This window comes from Kwoniella mangroviensis, chromosome 2, assembly GCF_000507465.2.
Source record: "Kwoniella mangroviensis CBS 8507 chromosome 2, whole genome shotgun sequence".
NCBI lineage: Eukaryota > Fungi > Basidiomycota > Tremellomycetes > Tremellales > Cryptococcaceae > Kwoniella > Kwoniella mangrovensis.
The window spans coordinates 2245606-2267761 of record NC_088828.1 but is presented as its reverse complement, the minus strand read 5'-3'; the positions used below and the strand labels follow the sequence as shown (position 1 = coordinate 2267761).

The 22156-nt window shown below is 44.4% G+C and overlaps 10 protein-coding genes across 10 annotated transcripts; 7 read left to right on the top strand and 3 right to left on the bottom strand.

Moving 5' to 3' along the window:
• Positions 1–263: 263 nt before the first annotated feature.
• Positions 264–895, top strand: I203_107718 (uncharacterized protein; the record flags this gene model as incomplete). Its single annotated transcript, XM_019145791.1, has 3 exons — positions 264–505; positions 617–686; positions 767–895. 3 exons carry the CDS (start codon positions 264–266, stop codon positions 893–895), a joined length of 441 nt encoding a protein of 146 aa, XP_019005610.1.
• Positions 896–1940: 1045 nt separating this feature from the next.
• I203_107717 (non-histone chromosomal protein 6) lies at positions 1941–2516 on the top strand (the record flags this gene model as incomplete). The annotated part of the gene is made up of 4 exons (XM_019145790.1): positions 1941–2035; positions 2121–2256; positions 2322–2419; positions 2483–2516. The coding sequence occupies 4 exons, from the start codon at positions 1941–1943 to the stop codon at positions 2514–2516; spliced, it is 363 nt and encodes a 120-aa protein (XP_019005609.1).
• Positions 2517–3141: 625 nt separating this feature from the next.
• Positions 3142–5389, top strand: I203_107716 (uncharacterized protein; the record flags this gene model as incomplete). Its single annotated transcript, XM_019145789.1, has 11 exons — positions 3142–3285; positions 3468–3571; positions 3637–3665; positions 3730–3810; positions 3879–3895; positions 3967–4064; positions 4190–4486; positions 4660–4845; positions 4910–5038; positions 5116–5226; positions 5293–5389. 11 exons carry the CDS (start codon positions 3142–3144, stop codon positions 5387–5389), a joined length of 1293 nt encoding a protein of 430 aa, XP_019005608.1.
• A 540-nt stretch (positions 5390–5929) lies between these two features.
• I203_107715 (uncharacterized protein) lies at positions 5930–7403 on the top strand (the record flags this gene model as incomplete). The annotated part of the gene is made up of 4 exons (XM_019145788.1): positions 5930–6180; positions 6287–6556; positions 6761–6859; positions 6959–7403. 4 exons carry the CDS (start codon positions 5930–5932, stop codon positions 7401–7403), a joined length of 1065 nt encoding a protein of 354 aa, XP_019005607.1.
• A 579-nt stretch (positions 7404–7982) lies between these two features.
• Positions 7983–12259, bottom strand: I203_107714 (hydroxymethylglutaryl-CoA reductase (NADPH); the record flags this gene model as incomplete). Its single annotated transcript, XM_019145787.1, has 6 exons — positions 7983–8373; positions 8449–8522; positions 8589–10492; positions 10548–11018; positions 11150–11261; positions 11348–12259. 6 exons carry the CDS (start codon positions 12257–12259, stop codon positions 7983–7985), a joined length of 3864 nt encoding a protein of 1287 aa, XP_019005606.1.
• An 878-nt stretch (positions 12260–13137) lies between these two features.
• On the top strand, positions 13138–15805 carry I203_107713 (uncharacterized protein; the record flags this gene model as incomplete). The annotated part of the gene is made up of 14 exons (XM_019145786.1): positions 13138–13489; positions 13571–13656; positions 13709–13906; positions 13967–14140; positions 14209–14369; positions 14439–14481; positions 14538–14595; positions 14672–14835; positions 14893–14904; positions 14958–15120; positions 15182–15219; positions 15270–15340; positions 15391–15572; positions 15636–15805. The coding sequence occupies 14 exons, from the start codon at positions 13138–13140 to the stop codon at positions 15803–15805; spliced, it is 1872 nt and encodes a 623-aa protein (XP_019005605.1).
• Positions 15806–16037: 232 nt separating this feature from the next.
• I203_107712 (uncharacterized protein) lies at positions 16038–17287 on the bottom strand (the record flags this gene model as incomplete). The annotated part of the gene is made up of 5 exons (XM_019145785.1): positions 16038–16332; positions 16409–16584; positions 16643–16744; positions 16825–16926; positions 17072–17287. The coding sequence occupies 5 exons, from the start codon at positions 17285–17287 to the stop codon at positions 16038–16040; spliced, it is 891 nt and encodes a 296-aa protein (XP_019005604.1).
• An 808-nt stretch (positions 17288–18095) lies between these two features.
• Positions 18096–18942, top strand: I203_107711 (uncharacterized protein; the record flags this gene model as incomplete). The annotated part of the gene is made up of 3 exons (XM_019145784.1): positions 18096–18344; positions 18417–18774; positions 18899–18942. 3 exons carry the CDS (start codon positions 18096–18098, stop codon positions 18940–18942), a joined length of 651 nt encoding a protein of 216 aa, XP_019005603.1.
• Positions 18943–19304: 362 nt separating this feature from the next.
• On the top strand, positions 19305–20159 carry I203_107710 (uncharacterized protein; the record flags this gene model as incomplete). Its single annotated transcript, XM_019145783.1, has 1 exon — positions 19305–20159. The coding sequence occupies one exon, from the start codon at positions 19305–19307 to the stop codon at positions 20157–20159; it is 855 nt and encodes a 284-aa protein (XP_019005602.1).
• A 431-nt stretch (positions 20160–20590) lies between these two features.
• On the bottom strand, positions 20591–21960 carry I203_107709 (uncharacterized protein; the record flags this gene model as incomplete). Its single annotated transcript, XM_019145782.2, has 5 exons — positions 20591–20764; positions 20826–20926; positions 20998–21321; positions 21393–21477; positions 21532–21960. 5 exons carry the CDS (start codon positions 21958–21960, stop codon positions 20591–20593), a joined length of 1113 nt encoding a protein of 370 aa, XP_019005601.2.
• Between the last annotated feature and the right edge of the window lie 196 nt (positions 21961–22156).

Genomic DNA, 22156 nt, shown 5'->3' with positions numbered 1-22156 from the left:
AGACAATAAGTTAACGACGCTTTGATCCGTAAACTCCATACGATTTCATGATGAGGTACCATCCACATGCGTCATAGACTATGTACCAAGGCGTTGTGAGGATGCAACAGTGACAGATGAGTACGGAGAACAACAGCATATATAGCATCGCGATGCATCCATGATACAGTACATGCTAAACTCTTCCTTCTTGCTCCTATCATCGGTCTCAATCCTTACGCTGGCTTGCAAATTGATATTTCTGTTTACAACCGCTGCTCATAATGACCAGAACCCGTGCTTCAGGCGGTACCTCCCCCTCAAAGACGATCAAAGAAACACTAGGTCTATCGAAACCTTCTTCATCCTCTACAAAAACCAAAACCAAGACCAAACCCAAGGAGGAGAAACCAGTCGCGAAATATTTACCTACCTCATCGGAATTTATGGATACAGCTGAATCTTTGAAAGTACAAGTTGGGGAATCGATCCATCTTGAGGCTCCCAAGAAGCTTATGTCGACTGGGTGAGTCACTTATATTCATACGTTATAGATCATAACACGGCATTCTCACATCATATCAAACAGGCTGATATGGTGCGTTGAACGTGTTTTTGGCTATCTATGGGTTGATAGGTCATTCGGGTGGAGCGGTTCGAAGAATGGATCAGTCAGTTTGAAGAATGGTAAGAAAGTAGATGTCAGTGTGAGTAGATCATCCTTTAGATATAAAAAGCAGAACGATGAGTTCAAATATTGATACAAGTACATGTGTGCCTGATTTAGATATCGATCAACGTCGTTGTTCAAAATTCCAGTCCGAGCAAACGAAAATCCGTAGGAGCCGATACCAAAGGTAAGGCGAAAAAGGGGAAGGTAATCAGGTATCATAGTAGTAGCAGTAGTAGCGATTAGGTTATACGATCGGTCTTATATAAGCCATGTCATCTCCTGTAATCGATGTCAAACCGATTGTCCTTATCTTACTACTCTGTACTTGTACCTCCTCTATCACTAGGCGTTATTGTTATCTCTGATTCACTCAAGCATCCATACTTTACTCGTACTGCCACTCCCACCACCAAGTCATGTGTTTTACTCCACTCCACCTACAACACGGCGTTTCGGTGATATAGACCTGAATCATTGAATCACTCAACTCGCGTCACCCACGTAAATATTACCTAAAGTGGCAAGTTGACTGATAGAAAGGGAATAAACAATAACTTACCCTTACGTCTCGTTTACATGTTACCCTGTCATCCCCATACCACTCCCATTGTGTGAACCATTCTCCCACCATACATCTATAACCACCCACCTACAGCACCATATCATCACCATACATTCTCTTCTCACCATACATCCATTCTCCCATAATAACATCCTCTCATACAAACCACATAACCCACATAACCAAGACACATACTGTACACTACTACTACTACTACTACATACTGTGAGTGACCATACCATACCATACATCGTTCAACCATCATACATCACATTCCTCACCTTATCAAAAGAGGTATTATACCCTTCCACTCCACACTCGTATACGGTGAAAACGATGCATTTCTCTCGCTATCACTTGCTTCTTCCTCGTCATCGTCGCTGGACTGTATGACGGTGAGAAGGAAGTAATGTCAGTGAGGGGTCGCGTCGCGGAGGTGGAGGTGGTCCATCCTATCCTACCATCATACACCCGACTCAACCATCATCATGATAACGATGATGATGAGACAGATGGAAAAGAGGAAAGATGTTTATCGAGGAATTCGATGCATCTCACTTGACTCACCCCTTATCACCTGTAATCTACCACATTCCTCATACATATAATTGCATTCCACCTACATTCCTTCCTACCCGTCACAGAGACATTCCTCATCATCCATCGGGATGGTCTCACATCGATGCATATAGCTGACTATCATTTTACTTCACCTGCCAACAGACAATGCCTAAGGTATCCGCCAAAGACACCAAGAAATCAGCCGGCGTCCAAGCTGCCGCTAAGAAGAGAGCTAAGAAGGACCCCAACAAGCCTAAGAGGTGAGTCCGACAATCCTCCCTTCACCCACTCATGCGTTACAACCAGCCAATACTAATTGATATTCCTTCACCCCTCCACTCACAGAGCTCTCTCCGCCTATATGTTCTTCGTTCAAGACTACAGAGAAAGGATCAAGGCTGAAAACCCCGATGCTTCATTCGGTGATGTTGGTAAGCTCTTGGGTCTCAAGTGGAAGGAGATGAGTGCCGGTGAAAAGAAGGTGAGTCTTTACCTCCCCTCCCAATGAAAACCAGTACAGATGTTGATTGTGTTGCATCATCACAGCCATACGAAGATAAAGCTCAAGCCGACAAAGCTAGAGCCGATAAGGAAAACGCAGTTTACAAAGCTAATGGTAAAGCCGCCAAGAAAGCTGCTCCAGCGTGAGTTTGTTTACCTTGCTCTTGCTCATACCGCTGATACTTACCTACCTGATTACATTGTAGTTCCGAATCCGAGGAAGATGATGATGATGAATAAACGATTTCTATTCTCCACTATCCAAATGAAATATCTTACTTCAACTTCTACACTCTAGTTTTTTATATATTTCGGTTTCTCTTTATCTGTTCTTTTCTATTCCATTATTTGTCCTTTTCGTCGACGATATCAAGTGATCCATCTGATCATTTGATTTTTTAAGTATTGTATACCTTCGTTTCGCTAATTTCCATTTAAGTATCAAAGTAACCCCAATTTTACGTTTATATATAAAAGTATGAATATGGGTGTGAATAAGCCGAGTTTCGCAAGTTCATTTACATTGCAAGTGTATCTTCGCAGCCATCACTTATCGTATGCATCCATAGGCTGGTTGGACGAGTTAAAGAACGTTCTTTCAAGTGGTATGGGAATGTTACCCATGGAGTGGTTGATGCCACCTGCCACTGTGTGCAAGGTACCAGCGGAACGGAACACTCATCCATCGTCATTGTAACTAATCTTAATAGAAAAAAAAAAGAATCATCCATCATTCCTTCTTCCTCTTGTTCCTGTTCTTTTTATCGGTTCATCGCTCCATTTTCTTCCTGTCTCCTTTTCTCATCCTCCCTCTCCATTTCACTCCGCTATCTTAGCAAGTGGGATACCATCCGTCTCCGGCAAGATGCGAATCACCAAAACCCAATTGGCAGGATTAGATCAATACAAATATTCAGGAGTGGACAAGAGCGTATTGTCCAAACATGTCTTGGGTCCATTCTGGACTTGGTTGGTCACTCTTTTCCCAAAGACTTTGGCTCCCAATACTGTGAGTAGAGTTGCGCAAATTGGATTCTTTTAAGAAAGAAATTTGGAACGAAGAAGAGATTTATGGGCTCTGAGAAATGATATCAGAATAGAGTAGCAAAATCAAACAGCCTATGACTGAATACATTATTCACATGGACTACAATAACGAAGCTAATCACCCCTCCTTCCTGTTCTTTCCAGATTACCTTCCTCGGTCTCTGTTTCGTGATCATCAACGTCTTCACTCTTCTTTACTATGATGTGGCATACGAGGGCAAAGTCTTGCCTAGCTGGGTATACTTATCGTACGTTCCTCTGTTTCCCTTCAATCAAACACATTTTAGCTGATGGGTTTATATGGTTCATATAGATGGGCAATTGGATTATTCGCTTATCAGAGTAGGTTTTCCTACCTTTCATCCCTATTCCCGCTATCGCAACTGACATGAAAGTGTCTGTATAGGTATGGACGCGATAGATGGTAAACAGGCTAGAAGAACGGGTATGGCTAGTGCTCTTGGTGAAATGTTCGATCACGGATGTGGTGAGTTGTCTCTTAATTCTATCATCGGGCAAGGGCGGTTGGTTGATCTTGACTTTATGATGCTCTAGATGCTATAAACACTACTGTACGTTTTTTCTTCCTTGACATGACAATCGCTCTCGCAGACACAAAGTTAATGACCGTCCAACGTTACAGCTCGAGGTCATCCTCTGTTCTCACGCATTGGGACTAAACAGATCATGGTGGACGGTAGCTTCTCAGGCTGCTTCATTGTGCAACTTCTACGCTTCGACGTGAGTATACTTATCTACCTCTCCATCCATTCGTTCATTCAACCACCCATCTCATGACCATGCATAATTATGTCAATCAAGAATCTCCACAATGATAATATCATACTAACCATAACACTCCGCAGATGGGAAGAATACCACACCGGAACGTTATACCTATCCGCCTTCTCAGGACCAGTCGAAGGAATTTTGATGATCTGCGTGATATACCTTATCACAGCTTTCCATCCTTCCGGACCTGGATTCTGGTCAACTCCCATATTAACTCCTCTCATCAAAGCTTTCCCGCAATCTCTGGACCTCATCTATCAGATCAATGATGTTTTGGGGTTGAAAGGGTATTGGAAGTTGGATAAGCTACCTGCAAATGTCGCTTTCATGAGTTTCGGTGCATTGGGAACAGTGGGGAATATCGTTACTTCGTAAGTTCAAGTAACTTAGCGGATCACCTGATTGCTCCGACGATCATGTATCTGTTAACAATCAACATTCATCCATCATATACTTTGTTGATATCCGCCATTCCAATGATCCTAAAACCTTCTCCACGCACGTCATCATTGTAACATATGCTAACAAATATGCCGTTGTCCAGCTACTCAAATGTCATTCAAGCCCGAAGAAAAGCCGGTAAACCAATCTTATCACCTTTACTCGGATACCTCCCATTCTTCACCCACACTCTCATCTTGGTCACATGGTTACATGCGGAATTGAGAGGTGGTGTTAGCTTAGTTCACGATGCTAGATTATTACCTTTCATTGGATACTGGGGAATGGCGTGAGTCTACATACGACCCCTCATAAGTTGAACATCCCGAGCTGATCGCCTGATCTCGTTATAGCTTCTCGTACCAAGTTTCTCAACTGATTCTCGCCCACGTTACCAAATCTCCTTTCCCTTACTGGAACGGAATGATGGTGTACTCCTTATTCGGGATGATCGACGCCAATGCCCTTTGGTGGTTTGGACGGTGAGTAACTCTACATCAATGCCACTTTGAGCTGTGTCGAAGTATGCGTTACTGATATCATCTGGATATGAGATCAGTGAACCTCTCGTACAATCCTCTCCTATTGCCGCCAACGTGTTTATCAGCATGTCCTTCTTCGTGGCTTTGTTCAACTATATCAGATTCGCTAGAGAGGTCATCTGGCAGATGTGAGTCAACTTGGTCAGTTACACATAATGTACACAAGCTGATACTTGAATTTTGTCGAATCCCAGAACCGAACACACTGGTATTGCGTGTTTCACTGTCCGACATAAGGATGCGAGTGGGAAATGGGTCGAGAATGGTGTTCCTGACAAGAAAGGTCAGTAGGGGTCGACCTCCTTGGAAAGTGTGAGGAAGTGTCAGTGGAGAGACGAGACAAGATTGAAGTGAGCTGTGGCAAAGAGACGATATGTGATCAGGACAGAATTATGGATTTCCATACATTGAGGGAGAAGAAAATGCGAAGTGGTGGTGGTGATTTATTCTTTCCTATCGATATACATGGGTTTCTTATTTCGAATAGATAGAATATTATCGTTTTATATATACGAGTTGACGAGAGAGTGGTAAGCATACGTTACGATATATGATAGATACATGCATAGAAGAGTATGAACATAATAACATATACAGTAAATGATCTTATGACGTGGCATTGATTTCACCCGACATCAGATCTTATCAACCTGGTTTACGAGGGAGGGTGTCGTGCCTGAAGATGGGAGGTTTGGATTATTTTTCATTCTGCTCGGATTTCTGAATTCTGAAATTTACTTTGCTGGTTTCGTAGATGAGGTTCAGGTCTATATAAACAGTATATCAACCCCTTTTATCACACACCTGCTCATCGCCTAAACAGCATCCACGATGCCTCCTCCTATCAAGTTATTCTCCTCCGTCCCATCCTCTTCCAAACCCAAGAAACTTCCCGTCGAACCTCTCCCTTCATCCTTCTCAGAGAAACAAGCTAAGAAAGCTGTCGATGCTTTATTGAAGCACCACGAGAAGGTCTCAGCGGAGAAGGAGGAAGAAGAGTTATTACCCAAGGAAGATCATGTCTGGTTGGTGATCAACACTAAGAGGGGAAGTACGAGGAAAGGTTTAATGCCTGTTAGGATGTGAGTATGCCTCTCTCGATTTCGATTACTGTACGACATATGCTTTATCGTCCCTTTCTTTGTATAAGAGATTGATCTGATCTTTCGTTGTCGTTATGAATACTAGTCAACTACCTCACCCACCTCTTCCTCCTCCACCAACAACCTCGATCTGTCTCCTATCCAAATCCCCTCAGAGGGAATACAAGGACCTCCTGGCTGCCAAAAACATAAAGTTCATCTCGAGGGTGGTAGGAGTCGAAAAGATGAAAGGGAAATTCAAACCTTTTGAACCTCGAAGAGAACTTATGAGGGATCATGAGATTTTCTTATGTGATGAGAGGGTGTTACCGCTCATGCCGGGACTTTTGGGTAAGATGTTCTTCGAAGCTAAGAAGTGAGTGAGAGTTTCAATTGCGATCTTCACCCACTTAAAGAGAAAAACTCCACGATGGAAAAGAAAGAGCGGATGGTGGTGAGATGAGATGCTCCATTCATGACCGAGAAGTTATTTCGAGTACGATGACCATGAGAGCAATATTTAGGAAGTGAAACTAAAAAGGATGATGAATGCTTACTACTATATTCGCAATCCCCTTAGACAACCCATACCTGTCAATCTCAATCGAAAAGACCTCAAAGCAGAATTAGGTCGAGCAATCGCTTCTACCTATTTCCATCCTTCTACAGGTACTTCCTAGTGAGTTGAGTTTCTACCCCTTCCTTCCAATAGGATATCTGTGCTTCAATCGTCCTCAGAATCTGTAACAAATACTGATGTATACTCTACAACGAACAGCTCTATAAGGATAGCCACCCCCTCTTCTTCCTCCTCCTCCCAAGTTCTTGAAAACCTACTCGCCTCAATCCCATTGGTGATTTCCAATATCCCAGAAGGGTGGGAAAACGTCTTATCGGTAGGTATAAAAACTTCTACTTCGGTCATGTTACCTATTTGGAATTCGAAGTTGGAAGGTAGGTTTGATGGCTCTAGTTCAAGCGCAGGAAAAACGAATAAGGATGTAGAGATGGCCAATGAAGAGGAAGAGGAGGAAGAGAAGAAAGAGCCAACCACGACCACAACTACGAAAAAGAAGGTATCTAATGCTGTCGCCGGTACAACGGAGAAAGAGAAAAAGAAGAAATCTTCTACTATCGGTTCAGCCAACGTAGCTAAGAGAGCTAAGACTGAGGTGATCGGTACACCTAAAATCAAGTCAAAAACCAAGACCACCAAGAAATAAAGTCCGACTTGACGCATGGTAAACAGTATCATCTGTACTTGATAAAATTGGCTTGAGTCTGATATCGGTTTTAGGCATAGATTATATGATGGGACATCATCTCGTGTACTTGACTTAATGCATTCATACATATACCCCGTCATACCCCCTATGTTTTGCATGTTATTTATTATTTATAATGATAATATCCTACATTTTGATTTTTGTTCGGTTGATAATCACTAATTACCTAACCTGATCAGACTGATATATATAAATAAGTTTTATGGTTGTCTATCGAATAGATAATAAAAACGAAACAAAGCAAAAGGACTAATCATCCGTTAATACATCAAAAATGATGGGTGAAGAACTCAGTTCGGATATCTAAGATACCCTTCTGAAATCGAGATAAACGCAAACGAAATAGAGTTCAAAGCTTCATATCAATCCTATACTGAATAATAAACCATGAAGAAGGGGTATCGTAAATGCCATGTTTGATTTCAAGTGACTGTCATGTATATGTGAATGTGATGTATTGTATAAACAAAATGCGAAAAATCCATATGAAAAGATCAAAAACAAAATATAGCTACTCTAGAAAGTCTGCCTAGTAGCAGTGACAGGACTTAATCCTTTGGGTGGAGGTCCATTGATCAACATACTTTCTCTCAACGGCGTGATACCTCCGAAGGGGGTAACCGCACCAGGAGTGACAGGTGCAGATCGATTATGTTTCATATGAGCTTGAATGAGATGTCCAGCCGCTAGAGCAGACATCAGAGAGAGTTCTCCAGCCATGACGGCCGCACATATTATTCTGGCGAGTCGTTGGGCGTTGGCTCCGGGTGTGGTAGGATGAGCACCGGCCACTCCCAACATCTCCAACATTGCTCTCTGAGGAGAGAGAATCGTACCTCCTCCCACGGTTCCAACTTCGATCGATGGCATTGAGCATGATATCAATAGATCGGCACCGTCATTGGTTCTAAAGTAAAATAATAGGTTTAGTATACCTGAACACTCGGGACTGAATGGATGGTCGCAAATGACTCGGACTCACGGTTCCATCAATGTCATACAGTTGGACGATTCGACATTCTGAGCTGGATCTTGACCACATGCGAGGTACATGGCCTATATGAAACACGAATCATAATCAGCATATAATCTTTGGATGCGCACGGTAAAAGTGAGACGTACGGTCAAGATATTTGCAGCATGAGCGTTGAAACCACCTATACTTCCCGCCATCGCACTTCCGATCAAATTCTTCTTGATATTCAGATTACACAAGTCTTTCACTGTGGTCTTCAAGACACTCTTCACTATATGTCCCGGTACGACAGCCTCGGCCACAACAGATTTACCTCTACCTTCTATCCAATTGATCGCAGCGGGTTTCTTGTCCGTACAGTAATTACCCGATAAGGCCAAAACGTGCATATCCGGGTATCTTTCTCTCAAAACTTCCAAAGCTTTTTCCACTCCTTTGGAAATCATGTTCATCCCCATCGCGTCTCCTGTCTGAGTGGCAAATCGGACATATAATGTCCTACCTGCCAAAGCACATTCTAGAGTTTGTAATCTTGCGAATCGAGATGTACTGTCGAAAGCAGCTCTCAAGATGCTGAAACCTTCGTTGGAATCTATCCATAATCTAGCATCACACGCTAATACCACAGAAGGGAAATCGATGGCAGGTCCTCGAGTCATGGCATCATGAGTCAAGACTGTGGTGACTCCACCACCCGAGTTCAGAGCTTTACATCCTCGTGAGGTCGATGCGACCAGGGTACCTTCCGTCGTAGCCATAGGAATATGTAGTAATTCACCATCGACGTTCAATGGACCAGCGATACCAACGGGAAGAGGCATGTAACCGACGACGTTCTCGCAGCACGCTCCGATGATCTGCTTGTAATCGTAGTCGGCCATAGGCAAAAGACTGTTTTCCAAAGTTCGGGTGACTGATGATCGAGAAATGACAGCTCGTCGGACTCTTACAGCTCGTTCGAGATTCTTCAACACCTTTTCCAGAGCGTAAGGTGCGATCTTGCCTTTCTCTACTAACAAGATGATCTCTTCATCGGAAAGGTTGTTAGATCCAACACCTCCAGCATAGATGTCGATACATTCTTCCAGGGATCGTCGACCAAAGTGCATCGATTGAAGAGAAGAGCTTGAGTCGGATTTAGGGATAGGCGGAGAAGGTTCAGTGATAATTGGAACTTTGGGAGCTGACGGGACCATGATCTGACCGATATTACCATTGGGTCGTTCATCACCTTTCGGTGTCTTCTCGCCATCTTTCGCAGGTGCAGGATGCGTGTAGTTGGCTGGAAGCTTGCCCCGGGGAGTAGCTGATTTACTAGCAGCTTTCCTTTCCCTATCACTCTTCTCCGCGGACTCAAAGACTCCTACGAGGATCTGGGCCGCAGCAGCGACCGGCCCTTTACCCCCCATAGAGTTGGATGCGATACCTTTAATGAGATAACCGTTCAACAAGACACTGATACCGAGTGTGACGACGATCCATTTACTCAACACTGGATCACCAACAAGTTGAGTCCACTCGCTCATGAATTGATCGATGGTCGCCATTCTCGAAGGGATGTAATCCTCGCTGGACATGACGACATTGGTTGCGGGTATTATCTGGACAGCCATATCGGTCTCGGGAGGCTGATTGTCGTATAATGCCTGCAGCATAGGAGAGAGAGTAGGACTTCGAGGATCTAGCATTGCACGTGGGGTGACATTGGGTACTGAGTGGGTGGAATGCCTCTTCAAAGCTGTCTGTTCGGTAAGAGTGGTACAAAGGTTGAGGATATGTAGGGTAAGGAATGAGACGATGAGGAGAAGCTTCAGTCGGACCATGGGGTTCTTAGGTTGTTCATCCGCATCTGTAGATGAGAACGATTTACCGGTAGGCGATGGTGAGATAGAGGCAGCGTTGAGCGAGGCATGACTTGAATTGCGTCGAAGATGCTTGGCACGTCGGTTGCCTCGGATTAGTTTGATTCGATGGACTTCTACCATGACACTGAGGATAGCCACGTAGAAGGAGAAGAGGAAGACACAGTCGACGGCCATGATGAGTGCGGCTATTAGGAGGTCAGTTAATAAGAAGCCAGTAGCGTTGAGGATTGTTGTACCTACCAAGATAACAGAACTCTCTTAATCCACCGATTCCACTGGCTGCTCCTACACTCAAGACTGCAATTTCGATAGCATAATCTCTCACAATCCTGACACCCGCTTTTCTTACAGCATCGACGACAATCTTCTTAGCTGCAACCGGTGCAGCCCATCTGACTTTCCCTTCTGCTAATCTCTGTAACCTTTCTAATGGAGCGAGTTCCTTATGCAAAGTTCCGAGATCTAATCCAAGACCTGTTTCGTCGATAATATCGTCTACAGGAGACATTTCGGGGGAAGTGGGGACAGGAGCAATGTCCGGGTTTTGTAGTACCGCTTTGGCGAGCCAGAAAGGTTTGTCGAAACCGACAGTGATGACTAAGAAGGGTAATGCTTCTGATAGACAGATGGGATCGATAGGTACATTGAGTAAGTATGCTGCTAAGAGGGCGACGAGGAAAGCGAATGTAGATGATACCAAAGTGGCCACGGCTATTATCGATGGATCAAGAAAAGGAACAATAAGAAGAGTCAGCGAAACTGACATCTTTATTGTTCTGATGGATGTCACATGCAAGTCATCGATGGCGGCAGCATCCGACACCAGACAAGATTAAACTTACGAAGCCAGAATGAACTTCCTATATTCCTCATACCGATGAACAAGTGCACGAACACACCATGCATCAACACATACCCAAGTAAGACTACGAAGATGTCCGCGGAATCTGCGTTCTACGAAGTATCACAGAGGTCAGCTTGACTGGTCGGATAGGACTATACTGAAAGAAAAGTAGCGCATGGAAAATATGAACACTAACCTTTGCCAGATTCCAGAATCGAACGCCAAAGGCTCTAACAGCGTAGGCAAACCATCTGACATTCCTCAACCCGTAGAGCGCATCTTCATCCTCCTTTTCACTTTGACTGAGCCCATCACCGAAGTTTGAAAATAATCCTGCACCGTCGAAGCTGGGTAAAAAGCCCCAACTTGTGCTTGCGGGGGTGAGGATCCTGAAAGTCGTGTTGGAGTGAGGAGGGGTAAAAGGAGGTAATTTACCCAGACCATTGAGATATGGTAAAGTCGGTGTGTACGGCGTAGGAGCTTGTAGGAAGAGGGTTAAGACGGATTGAGATGGATGTAAGGGATGTTCTGTCAAGGTAGGTTTGATTGAACAATCGAAACATAGTTCTTTATAAGTGTATTTTGAACCTCCAAATTCTACACCGAAATCATTCAATAGCCAATTCTCCCATTGATCCGTCGATTCACTCTCATCTTCTTTGACCAACACAATCTGTTTTACCAAGACCACGGCGGCTTTCTCGCCCGCTGGGTTGCCTCCGATCTTCTCATCAAACACATATCCACCTTCTACTGCATTCGCTTCTAATATCCTTCTGAAACCTCCTACAGTCACAGGCTGCCAATCTTCTCCACTCCACGGTGTAGCAGTGTTGAAATGATTGGCCAGCCTCGAACTAGTACTGGGAAGACCATAAGCTGATTCATCGAGTTGTGGTGGGTGCGATAGACGGACGAGGTGGACTGGACGAGGTGGTGGAGAGGCAGAGGGGATGTTAAAGAATTCCGATCCCTTGATCGCATGGAGGAGCTGGAAGTAGACGAGGGTGACGAGGATGAAGCATGTTGTTATGACTTCTATAGGGGCGGAGGAGGAGAGTGAGGATAGCGAGACGAGAGTGGATCGGAGCATCGTACGCAAACCCATCTTGCGGCGATCCAAGCGTTGGCGTCGGATAGCTTGACAAGTATGGGTTGATTCAGATGATCTGAATCTTAACTGGCGATACCGACTGAGATTCCAAGGTAGCAAGGCTAGCAACCAATGTCCTATGTTCCTGTTGTGTTGAACAGCAGAAAAGTTTGAGGAATTATACAAATAATAATAATGTAAGACCAAGAATCGGCGAAACGCGATTTTGTCCAATAATAAAGTAGTATGGTATGAGATTAACTTTATTTCTCTTTCCAGTAGTCGCACTACGACCTATCCGAGAAATCCGCGATACCAATACAGATACTCTTTTGTTTGGTGGTCGCGTCGAGACTGTCAAAAATGCGTTGCCCTGCTCGCTGAGGAGACGAGGGGAAGCGAGGTGGATGAGTCGGTGGCGAGCGAGAATGAAGAGAATCGAGAGTTGGAACAGGACGTGAACAAGAGGATCAGGACAGGGATACAAGGGGATTGACCACTTTGCGAGAAAGTATGGGACGACATTTTCAGATGAACTGACCTCAACCTCGCATAACTTAAAACAGAAAGGACAAGAGCTAATTGAATTGTTTAATTCCCCACAGGAATGGATTACACACGTGGTGCCCTATTTCTTTTTCCTAATGATCCATTACGATGCATGCTGCAATCGAAACGCTGCGATGGCTCAGGGCTCAGTCCCAATCGAGCCGGTCACCCGTGCGCCAAAATACATAGATATGGGTGTCATCGTGGGAAAGTAGCTCTTGGTGGTGTGGAGGTAGTCCAAGGGGCACATCGCGATATTGAAGATAAGACGAGACGAGATGAAATGCGTGATCCATCGCTTCTGTCTTGTCTTGACTTGATAGCAGTCGAAGGCGTAATCAGAGATGTCCGACCCTTCACTGAGACGCAGGGTGCCCTCCTCCAAAGCAGAGCAAACCCCCGTGACACCTTACCAGAGACACCCTCCACCCCCTCGTAGAGGTCATCCAACTCGTTCACTTCACATCTCACTTTCTTTACTCATATTGGGATTCTTCGTTGTATACGCTCAGAAACATCAGACTTTCTACCATTCCACACCGACCTATGCGAAGCATAGTAAACAGTTGCCAGCAAGATACGCTATCTGCTCGAAAGACGGTCAGTCCATCTATACTGTGCCTGAGGGTGAAGGAGTGGGAGAGACTCAGTGCGTTGTTGTCGATCGTGGACAGGTAGTTCAGACTGGTAGTCTCGGTGAGTTAGATAATCCTCAAGTGTAGCTTGATAGAATCAGCCGGCTGGATGTCAATGACTGATACAGCCTTAGGACTTCAGGTAAGATCCGTCGTAATTGGATCGACAAAAACCCTTTAAATGCTATGAAGATCATAAATCTGCCTCAAGGGCACACTATGACTCCGGTAAGCTAAAATATATTGATTGTCGCTCAATGACTGAGATTTCAGTCTATAGGGTTTCATCGACTCACACGGGCATCCTCTGATTTATGGCCACTCGCGGCAACTTCCTTTGCATGGTTGTAAATCAGTCGCAGAAGTCATTCGAAAAGTGGAGGAATTCGTCAAGAACAATCCGCTGAAAGAGGGTGCTTGGTTAGAAGGTCTAGGATGGGATCAGAATATCTGGGAAAATAAAGAATTTCCCACTGCAGTGAGTGCAGTTGCAGCTCTCTCGTAAGCCCATCAGCTGCTAATGGCGGTTCCGTCTCAGGCGGATTTTGATTCCTCTCCCATGCTCAAGGACCTACCTATCAGCTTATCAAGAGTAGATTTCCACGTCGAATGGGTGTCGCCCGCTATCTTGAAGCTTCTAGGTGATGATATACCGGATGTCCAGGGTGGTCAGGTGGTGAGGGATGAAAATGGCAGACCAACTGGAATATTTGTAGGTTCACCTCACCGTCAGCTAGCCGAGCGCGGACCCCAGCTGAATCGAAAGAATGTACATGCTAGATCGATAATGCCATTGACATGCTCACTGCTATTCGGCCTCCCTGGACTGACGAAGACAGAGAGCGGTATCTGAATATAATGCTGGAGGATGCGATGAGCAAAGGCTTGACAGGAGTGCATGATGCACAAGGGTTTTTGAAGGAAGTTTCATTTTGGAAAAGGTATATACATAGCGAACATTTCGTAGTGCGATTGTCAGCGGTCCAGCTGATACAATTTTCTACGACTAGGATGGCCGAAGAAGGGAAATTGCCGATAAGGTTCTATCAGATGGTAAATTTGTTCTCTAAAAAGTCTGATCAGGTCTAACAAAAAGTACTTTGGGACAGCTCAAATGCGAAGACGAAGATTTTTGCGGCGATAAAGTAGAACAGATAACTGATCCAGGTGAGTCTCGCATGCTTATAGGGTGATCTTCTGTCGTAAGGCCCACAGTACTGATCAGATCTGTAATCGAAATCAGAATCACATTACATCCTCCGATCAGTCAAGCTCTTCGGTGATGGCGCACTAGGATCTAGAGGTGCCGCTCTATTAGAAGATTACTCTGACAAACCAGGATGGAAGGGATTCATGCTGAAACCGGAGGAAGTGTGGGGACCACTAATCAAACAGTGGTATGATGCCGTGAGTGTCAGAGATTTTTTTATATGACAAAGTATGCATGCTGATTTGCTGTCTCAGGGTTGGCAGGTGGTCAGTCATAAAGTTTCCAAGCACAGCCGCCTGTAAGCTGACAACGCGTTCAGAATGTACACACGATAGGCGATCGAGCTGCTCATGTTGTACTAGACGCCATAGAAGCTGCTTTGGAGGGTCATCCACTAGAAACCAGGAGAAATGCCAGATTCAGGTTGGAACATGCTCAGATCATGACCTCGGAAGACATTGAGCGTGCGGTGAGACTTCGCGGTACGTCTGAAAAATATTTTTATCGCGACCTGCATCAATGCTGATAGATATGACATGGCAGTTATTGCTAGTGTGCAGCCGACTCATGCTACGAGTGATGTGAGTGACACTTTCTATGATGAATACACCTAGGCTCATGATTCGTATAGATGTGGTACGCCGAAGATCGACTTGGCCCAGAACGTATTAAAGGTGCTTATGCATGGCGAAGCTATCTCAAGTGAGTGTGCAATTCGTCGAAGGATTGACGAAGGCTGAAGTGGACATTAGCCATGGCGGGCGGGTCACCCTAGGATCGGATTTCCCGGTCGAATCTATAGATCCCCTCAAAGGCTTTTACGCAGCTGTGACTAGGCTATCAGAGGACGGTCGATCGCCGCATGGTAAGGAAGGATGGTACGCGTCAGAGAAATTGACAAGAATCGAAGCGATGCGAGGAATGACCATTGATGGTAAGTTTGGCTTCCACTTGATCTCAGAGCTGGGCTTCAGAACCTGATAGGCATAATATATAGGTGCCTACGCGTCGTTCTCGAATATCACCGGATCGTTAAAACCAGGAAGAAAATTCGATGCAGTCATTTGGGATGATGATTTGATGGCAGTGCCCGATGATGAGATTTTGGACGTAAAAGTCAAAGGGGTGATAGTGGATGGAAAGGTTGTGTGGGGGTCTTTGGGGTGATGCATCTTCCATCACGGCCAAAACGTTGTGACTTCGGAAGATGTATGGACGAATCAACTGATATGCCTTTCCGTTCAAAACTAGCTGATCTGTTATGCACATTTTAAGTAGCATCTTTGACTATATATATACTTAATTCATGCATTGAGTATAGACTATCATGCACTCCGTCAATTCCTATCCGCATTGCACTTCGTCGATTTCACTACCGTTTTCAATGACCAAACCTGCGTCACACTCTATCTTCTATGCTATTCTTGTCCTTGGTCTTATAGAGATGCTTCAGATCATCGCCAAAAATCTCTTTTCTCAAACCATCGCTATACCGCCAAGTGTATCTGTTCCCATCCGGTAAATTCGGGAAGACAATATTCAAATGCTTTGATATCCATAAACCTGTTTCGGGATCTCGCTCATCGAGTGATAAGATCGTACGTAGCTTCAACCAGTATTTGACTTTACGTGCTGCTCGACGAGATGGTGAAATCCGAGAGGCCGGAAGATCGCCTAAAGAGGGCATAATGAATCTTCGTGACAATCCAAATCAGCACCTTTACTGAACAGATAGATTTTTCTATTGATAAAGAGGAAGTTGTGACTTACGAGAAGAAAACAGCCCAGAATAGAGGTAGAAAGATTTCTGTCACCAACCACCTTGGGGCCGAGACTCGGGTGGCAATACGTATATAGACCATCGAATTCATCATTGCAGTCAGTAACGCTCCTAGGAATGGGATCGCCATGAAGATCGTCCCTGTACCTAGGCGGAAACCTCCCGTCTGGTGAAATTGTCAACATTTGAGATTCACATGACTCAATTGAAATTGATGGACTTACAGGAGAAGGCATAATACTTTCCATTAACCAAGCAAAATTCTTCATATGTCTCATAGACGATTGATCGGATCGTACCAGTTTTGATGATTCTTTCTTACCATGCTGTGTATCAGGCATGCGCTAAGATCATCAGAATTCAGGCAGGGGAAATGGAGTATGTATATCTTGGAGGATGTACTCACATCATAATTCAGGTGCTTCAAATCGCTTGAACTAAAACAGCCACTCGAGCCCGTGTTATGTTTGTTCAATTCTGACATCAGACAGAATATTCTATAAAACACCTACAAATTCGCTTATATCAGCCTTACATGTATGTATCCATTTATGTATGGGTGTTCGCTGCCCCTGGGGTACTTGACAAAGGTCTACCTCGTGAACATAGTACTCCGAATGTATCCATTCGGTAAAGCTTACAGTAGTACTCACCTGAGCATCGCCCTTCTCCATTGCCATCCTCCCCGACCTGATCAGATAATTCACATCCTTATAATTCTCCTTCTTGTTTCCATTATTCGACATACGTATATCTTCGTAACATGCTGGTATGACATATTTCCTTTTACCGTCTTTCGATTTTAGGTTAGTCACTTTCCCGTCGACTATGCGATCTATCGCTAGCCAAAGTAAGGTCAAGGGAGCCATATTTTGGTTGTGCGTGGTTTTTGTGAGTTTGAGGGATTAATTGACTTAGCTTTGAGTGATGATATCGTAACTACTGGTTTTATACGATTGGAGTATTTTGACTATTGGTGTTTTCTTTTTGCTTTCTTCTGCTTTACCGTAATCTGTTTTCCGATTTCTCTTCCCCGCTAGTATACAGTGTGCTCATAACATGCGGATGGCAATGAGCCAATGTACAGATTGTTGACCTCTGCAACTCTGATAGTTTTGCATGATCGAGATGCCCCTATTGTAGACTAATTTACCGTATCGCCCTTCCCTGCCACATGTCTTAGATGCTAGTTTTACTTTCAGTATCCTTTCAAGTGCACATTGTGTTTGTGATTAGACATCCTTTCGATCGATGAGCTGTCTGTGTGAACCTTTTGGCATGAGACAAATCATCATAGCATTCAAATGCCTTTCCTTCACGGGTATGCATGAAGACCGTTATGGAGACCGTTTATGTCTATAAAGGACGCACAATCCGACGAAGGTTTCGCAATACTTGCTCTGCCACCAGTTTCACCTCGTATGCACTATTCTGTATTCGCTCTACAAGCATATACGAATGCGATATTCACTGAAGCTTCCCTTGCTCCAAGGATGAAAGGTGGATCTAACAATCCTTGCTCAGATCTAAGATACGCCTTCAGGCCATCAGCACGCTCCTGGACATGTAACAGGGGAGGATGTTTCATACAGTACATGTGTCAAGAGCAAGTATAAAATGTCAACGCTTCAATGATTCAATTTTGGCATTGTCTAGTCATCACTATTCGTCCAAACGATGTCACAAGACCTACAAGTCAATCTATCCAATGGCGAGACCCACACCATAAGCAAGGTCTTCTACTACGCTAAACCAACCTCGGACACCATCCAGTTCTTCTCGGCAGTACACAGAGGATCATGCCAGGAAACTACGAATGCAGGACTAACATTGGCAGCGCAAGTGGAAAAGAAGATAACAGAGAGCGGAAGGTACGCTCCTCATGAAGAATCAGCTAAATATTTCGCAAAACAGATGATCTCGACCGTACGCAGACGTTGGGATACTTTTCAAAATCATTGCATTACTATTCCCATGAGGACTGAATCATCTGTAAAGTCTCTGGACCAATTGATCGAGATGAGCCAAAATGTCAGAGCTCCTGTGCTCATTTTAGCTGCTGATTCATCCGAGGTGGAGGAGTCGATGGACACCATCAGAGATGCTGGCGTGTACGTTTCACCTGCTAGCGACGTGTCAGAAGAGAAATTACGGGAAATGGATGACTTCGCGCAAGAGTTGAAGAAACCCGAACATATCTGGATATGTTCAGCAACTCAAGCGGCAACAGAAGTATATCCTGGTATGAACATCGTGTCGATGGACTGGGAGAACTTCAAGGAGTTGGAAAGACATGGATTGATCACACAATTCAGTAAGGAACAATCGCTCAAGGATAGGTTGAGAAGTTGGAAACGTAAGTTAACGAGATAGTCCTATAGACTAGAAGGGACAGGCTCAATAGACAGTCTGTTCTATATATGATCTGCCTGTTTCTTCGGCAGTCAAGTGCATGATCCTTTACTACTGACGATTCACAGTGCCACTCATTGTGGCAGCTACAGCAGCTGTGTTGAGACCATAAGAAGCCATTCAAAAATTCGCCACCATCCTATCTGACATACTCGTTGGACACGATGAAGAATGGAGACGCTATCGTGCAGCCGACCGTTTTTGTATGATGCAACGCTACGAGGGTGACATTTACTTATACAACCGAAGGCTCGTGGACAGGCAATACGCATCTTTCGTTTCAATGCCGCTGCAATCTTTTCATTAGTGGTCCTTTCATGGGTATTTAGATTCTCAAGTACCTCCAGAAGGTAGGTCGACAAGGTGTCTACGTATAGACGACAACGAAAGCGTTCTCAAACTTTACTACCTTTTCTTGTTCCCATTGCCGTGGGGATCACCTATGGAAATATCTTAAACTTTGATCTGCCCATCATGTCCTCTTCGAAAAACGCCACTTCCCCTATCACATTAGTATACCACGTCTACACCGAGCCCTGCAAATCTTGTCATCTCAGATCGTTCCTATCAATGGAGAGAAATGCCCCAGAGCATCTGGTACTAAGATCCAGATCATCTTTATTTACAGCCTACTCTGTTGAAAAAGATATCGAAGATCATGCAAATGAAATACAAAGCAAATTCCATGAACTGATAGACACCGGTATTCGAATGGACGAATTTGATACGATCCAAGAGTACGTCGACTCAAGAGTCGACCTCCTCAAAAGTGTACCTTCTTTTGGAGATTACGAATTTCGATCGACAGATGACCCATCGATGATACCTGCTTTGGAAAAGTTCAAGAAGACCATTACTATCGCTGAACATGATAGAGACTCTGGTAAGACGGAGGTAGGATATTTGGTTTGTGGGACCTCGGATGATCAAGTTGTCTATCCAAGTATCTATGTTCGGCCCCACCCTGATACCCAAGTGGTTGATGATAGACGAAAACATCTGAGAAAATTTGCGGAGGCTTATATGACGAAGAAAGAGGAAAGTGGAGATAGTCAGGTCGGTTTGGCGGATGAGCTGAAGAAAACTTGGATCGGATGTGGAGTATATTCGATGGATTTTAAATGTATGGACGAACTTACCAAATATGGTATTTTGGAGAATTATGACTCAACATCAAGCAATGACTTGCATGCGATGGACAAGATTAGTCAATGCGATACCAAAGTCAGTGAGAGTGAAGATACAGCTATCCGTGGAGAATACCAAAACCTCGGCAATCGAGATACCAACATCATGTCTGGGTTAGCTGATACAGATGGTGAGAATTGACATGAAAATGCAGTATTTGAGGAGATAAAACTTAGCTTTTCGTGAAAGTCCAATACAGTTCTGAACAATGACCTTGTTCGTCTGGCTCTTCGAATTCTAGGATGATGGACAGACATACTGTATCACCTTTTAGCATAAATGCATGCTTCAGAATATCTCATATTTTGAAAGTACTTAAGATGTTTATTCAATTACCACAGCTCGATAATGATGATAACGATTATATGCTCTGGTCTACCATGTCCACTTTCCTTCAACTATATGCTATTCACTGACCTGACAACCTGATGATATTCATAGATTAGATCGACCTCAGCCAGGAAGTCCATCACCGATGCGAAAAGTAGTTTTGAGCTTCGGTCGGCTGGAAGAGAGTATCTGAGGGTGACTGGAACACATATATAGATCTTGCATATGACTGTCTATCGTTGTTACTGAGGTGCTGGATCACAATTTTTCACCAACATTCTTGCTGTGTCCAGGACGTTTTGTAGTATCTCATCAAACCGATCTGATCCCGCTGTTCCCTCTGCTAACAACGTCACCACGTCCAATACTTCTATTTCCAGTTCGAATGACGATATCGGTCGTGATTGAGGAGTTTCCTACAAGATAGACGATGTATCAGCTCAATGTTTCACCCGGAGGAAGATTGTAAGTACTCACTCGTGACATAACATGCGTCAAGTCAACTTGACAGACTTGATGCCTATATGTAGCTCGATCTTTATCTCTCGTCATCGAAGGCGGTCCCTCGGGCATCTCACCTGTCCAATTGGTCAATCAACATCCTTTTATAACCCGAGGATTATATGGGATCATTGAGAAAATTACGCACAAGGTTCTTCAACATTGACGCTTATTCTCCAGTCGAACGCTGCGCCCGGACAATAAACGTTCATATCCGCCACTCGTCTCTTCTTGACAACTTCCACCACTTCGCCGGTTTCTCTACTCCTGCTCACCCTCACCTTCCCATTTCGACCTCCTGCACCATGGAAAGAATCCGTCAATTTTGATCGGGAGAACTTCACTCTGCCCTGTTCAGGAGCAAGATTTACCGAAGATTGAGCAGCTTGGTTGAGAAGGTTGTTGAGCGTTTTATGCTGCTGAGGATGCATTGTAGATTGGAATGGACCGAGAGGGTAGTCTGGTGGGACAACTAGGAGTTTGGCCCAATGTAAGCCAAGACAAATCTTCCCAGAGAGGATTCTCATAGTAGAATACACGCACTCATCTCACTCTGTGTTGGCAGTCGTATCCTCCTCGAAGGACCTTGATGGTCAGGTGCAGTCAATATACCTAATTTAATTTCGATCTATCCTACAATCATTAGTTGGACGGAGACCGATGTCAAGTATACCTTGCTCACCTCAATATTCTCCAGTCCTGCAGCACTAGCCATCATGAAGTCTCCCACAACGCTGGTGAATGGATTTCGAGGAGATATATTGAATATAGATCCTGTCAATTGCATATAACCCGGTCCAGTCTGAGCATACTGTGGGGCATAATCTTCCTGGTATTCCTCTGGTCGTGCTCTTTTCCTACTTGGTCCAGAATCATCCTCCCTGACTCTAGGAATATAACTTGAGCTTCCTCCATTGCTATGTGAGATTCGATTTGATTCACTATAGTCTGTTTCGGACTCGGATGACATGATGTTATGCGGAGGAAAGGGGATGGAAGGGTTCAAGTCAGGAGAGGCGTATCGGGGCGTAGGAAGATCACGGGGATAAGGAGGTGTTGGTAAGCTTGTAAAGTAAGGTGGGCGGTCGTGATGTGGTAGATAGGGGGCCATAACCCTTCCTCTCGATATTGAGTAGCTGATGTAGAAGACAGAAGTTGAAAACAAAGCAATTTCAATCATCTCGTTGTCATAGTTATGGTCTCGACGTCGATTAAACCGGTGAGAAAGACTGATTACGTAAGGTGAGGCTGAAGTGCTTTAACGTCGTGTGGAGAGTTGCGAAGACGATCAAGTGGATGATCTGTTG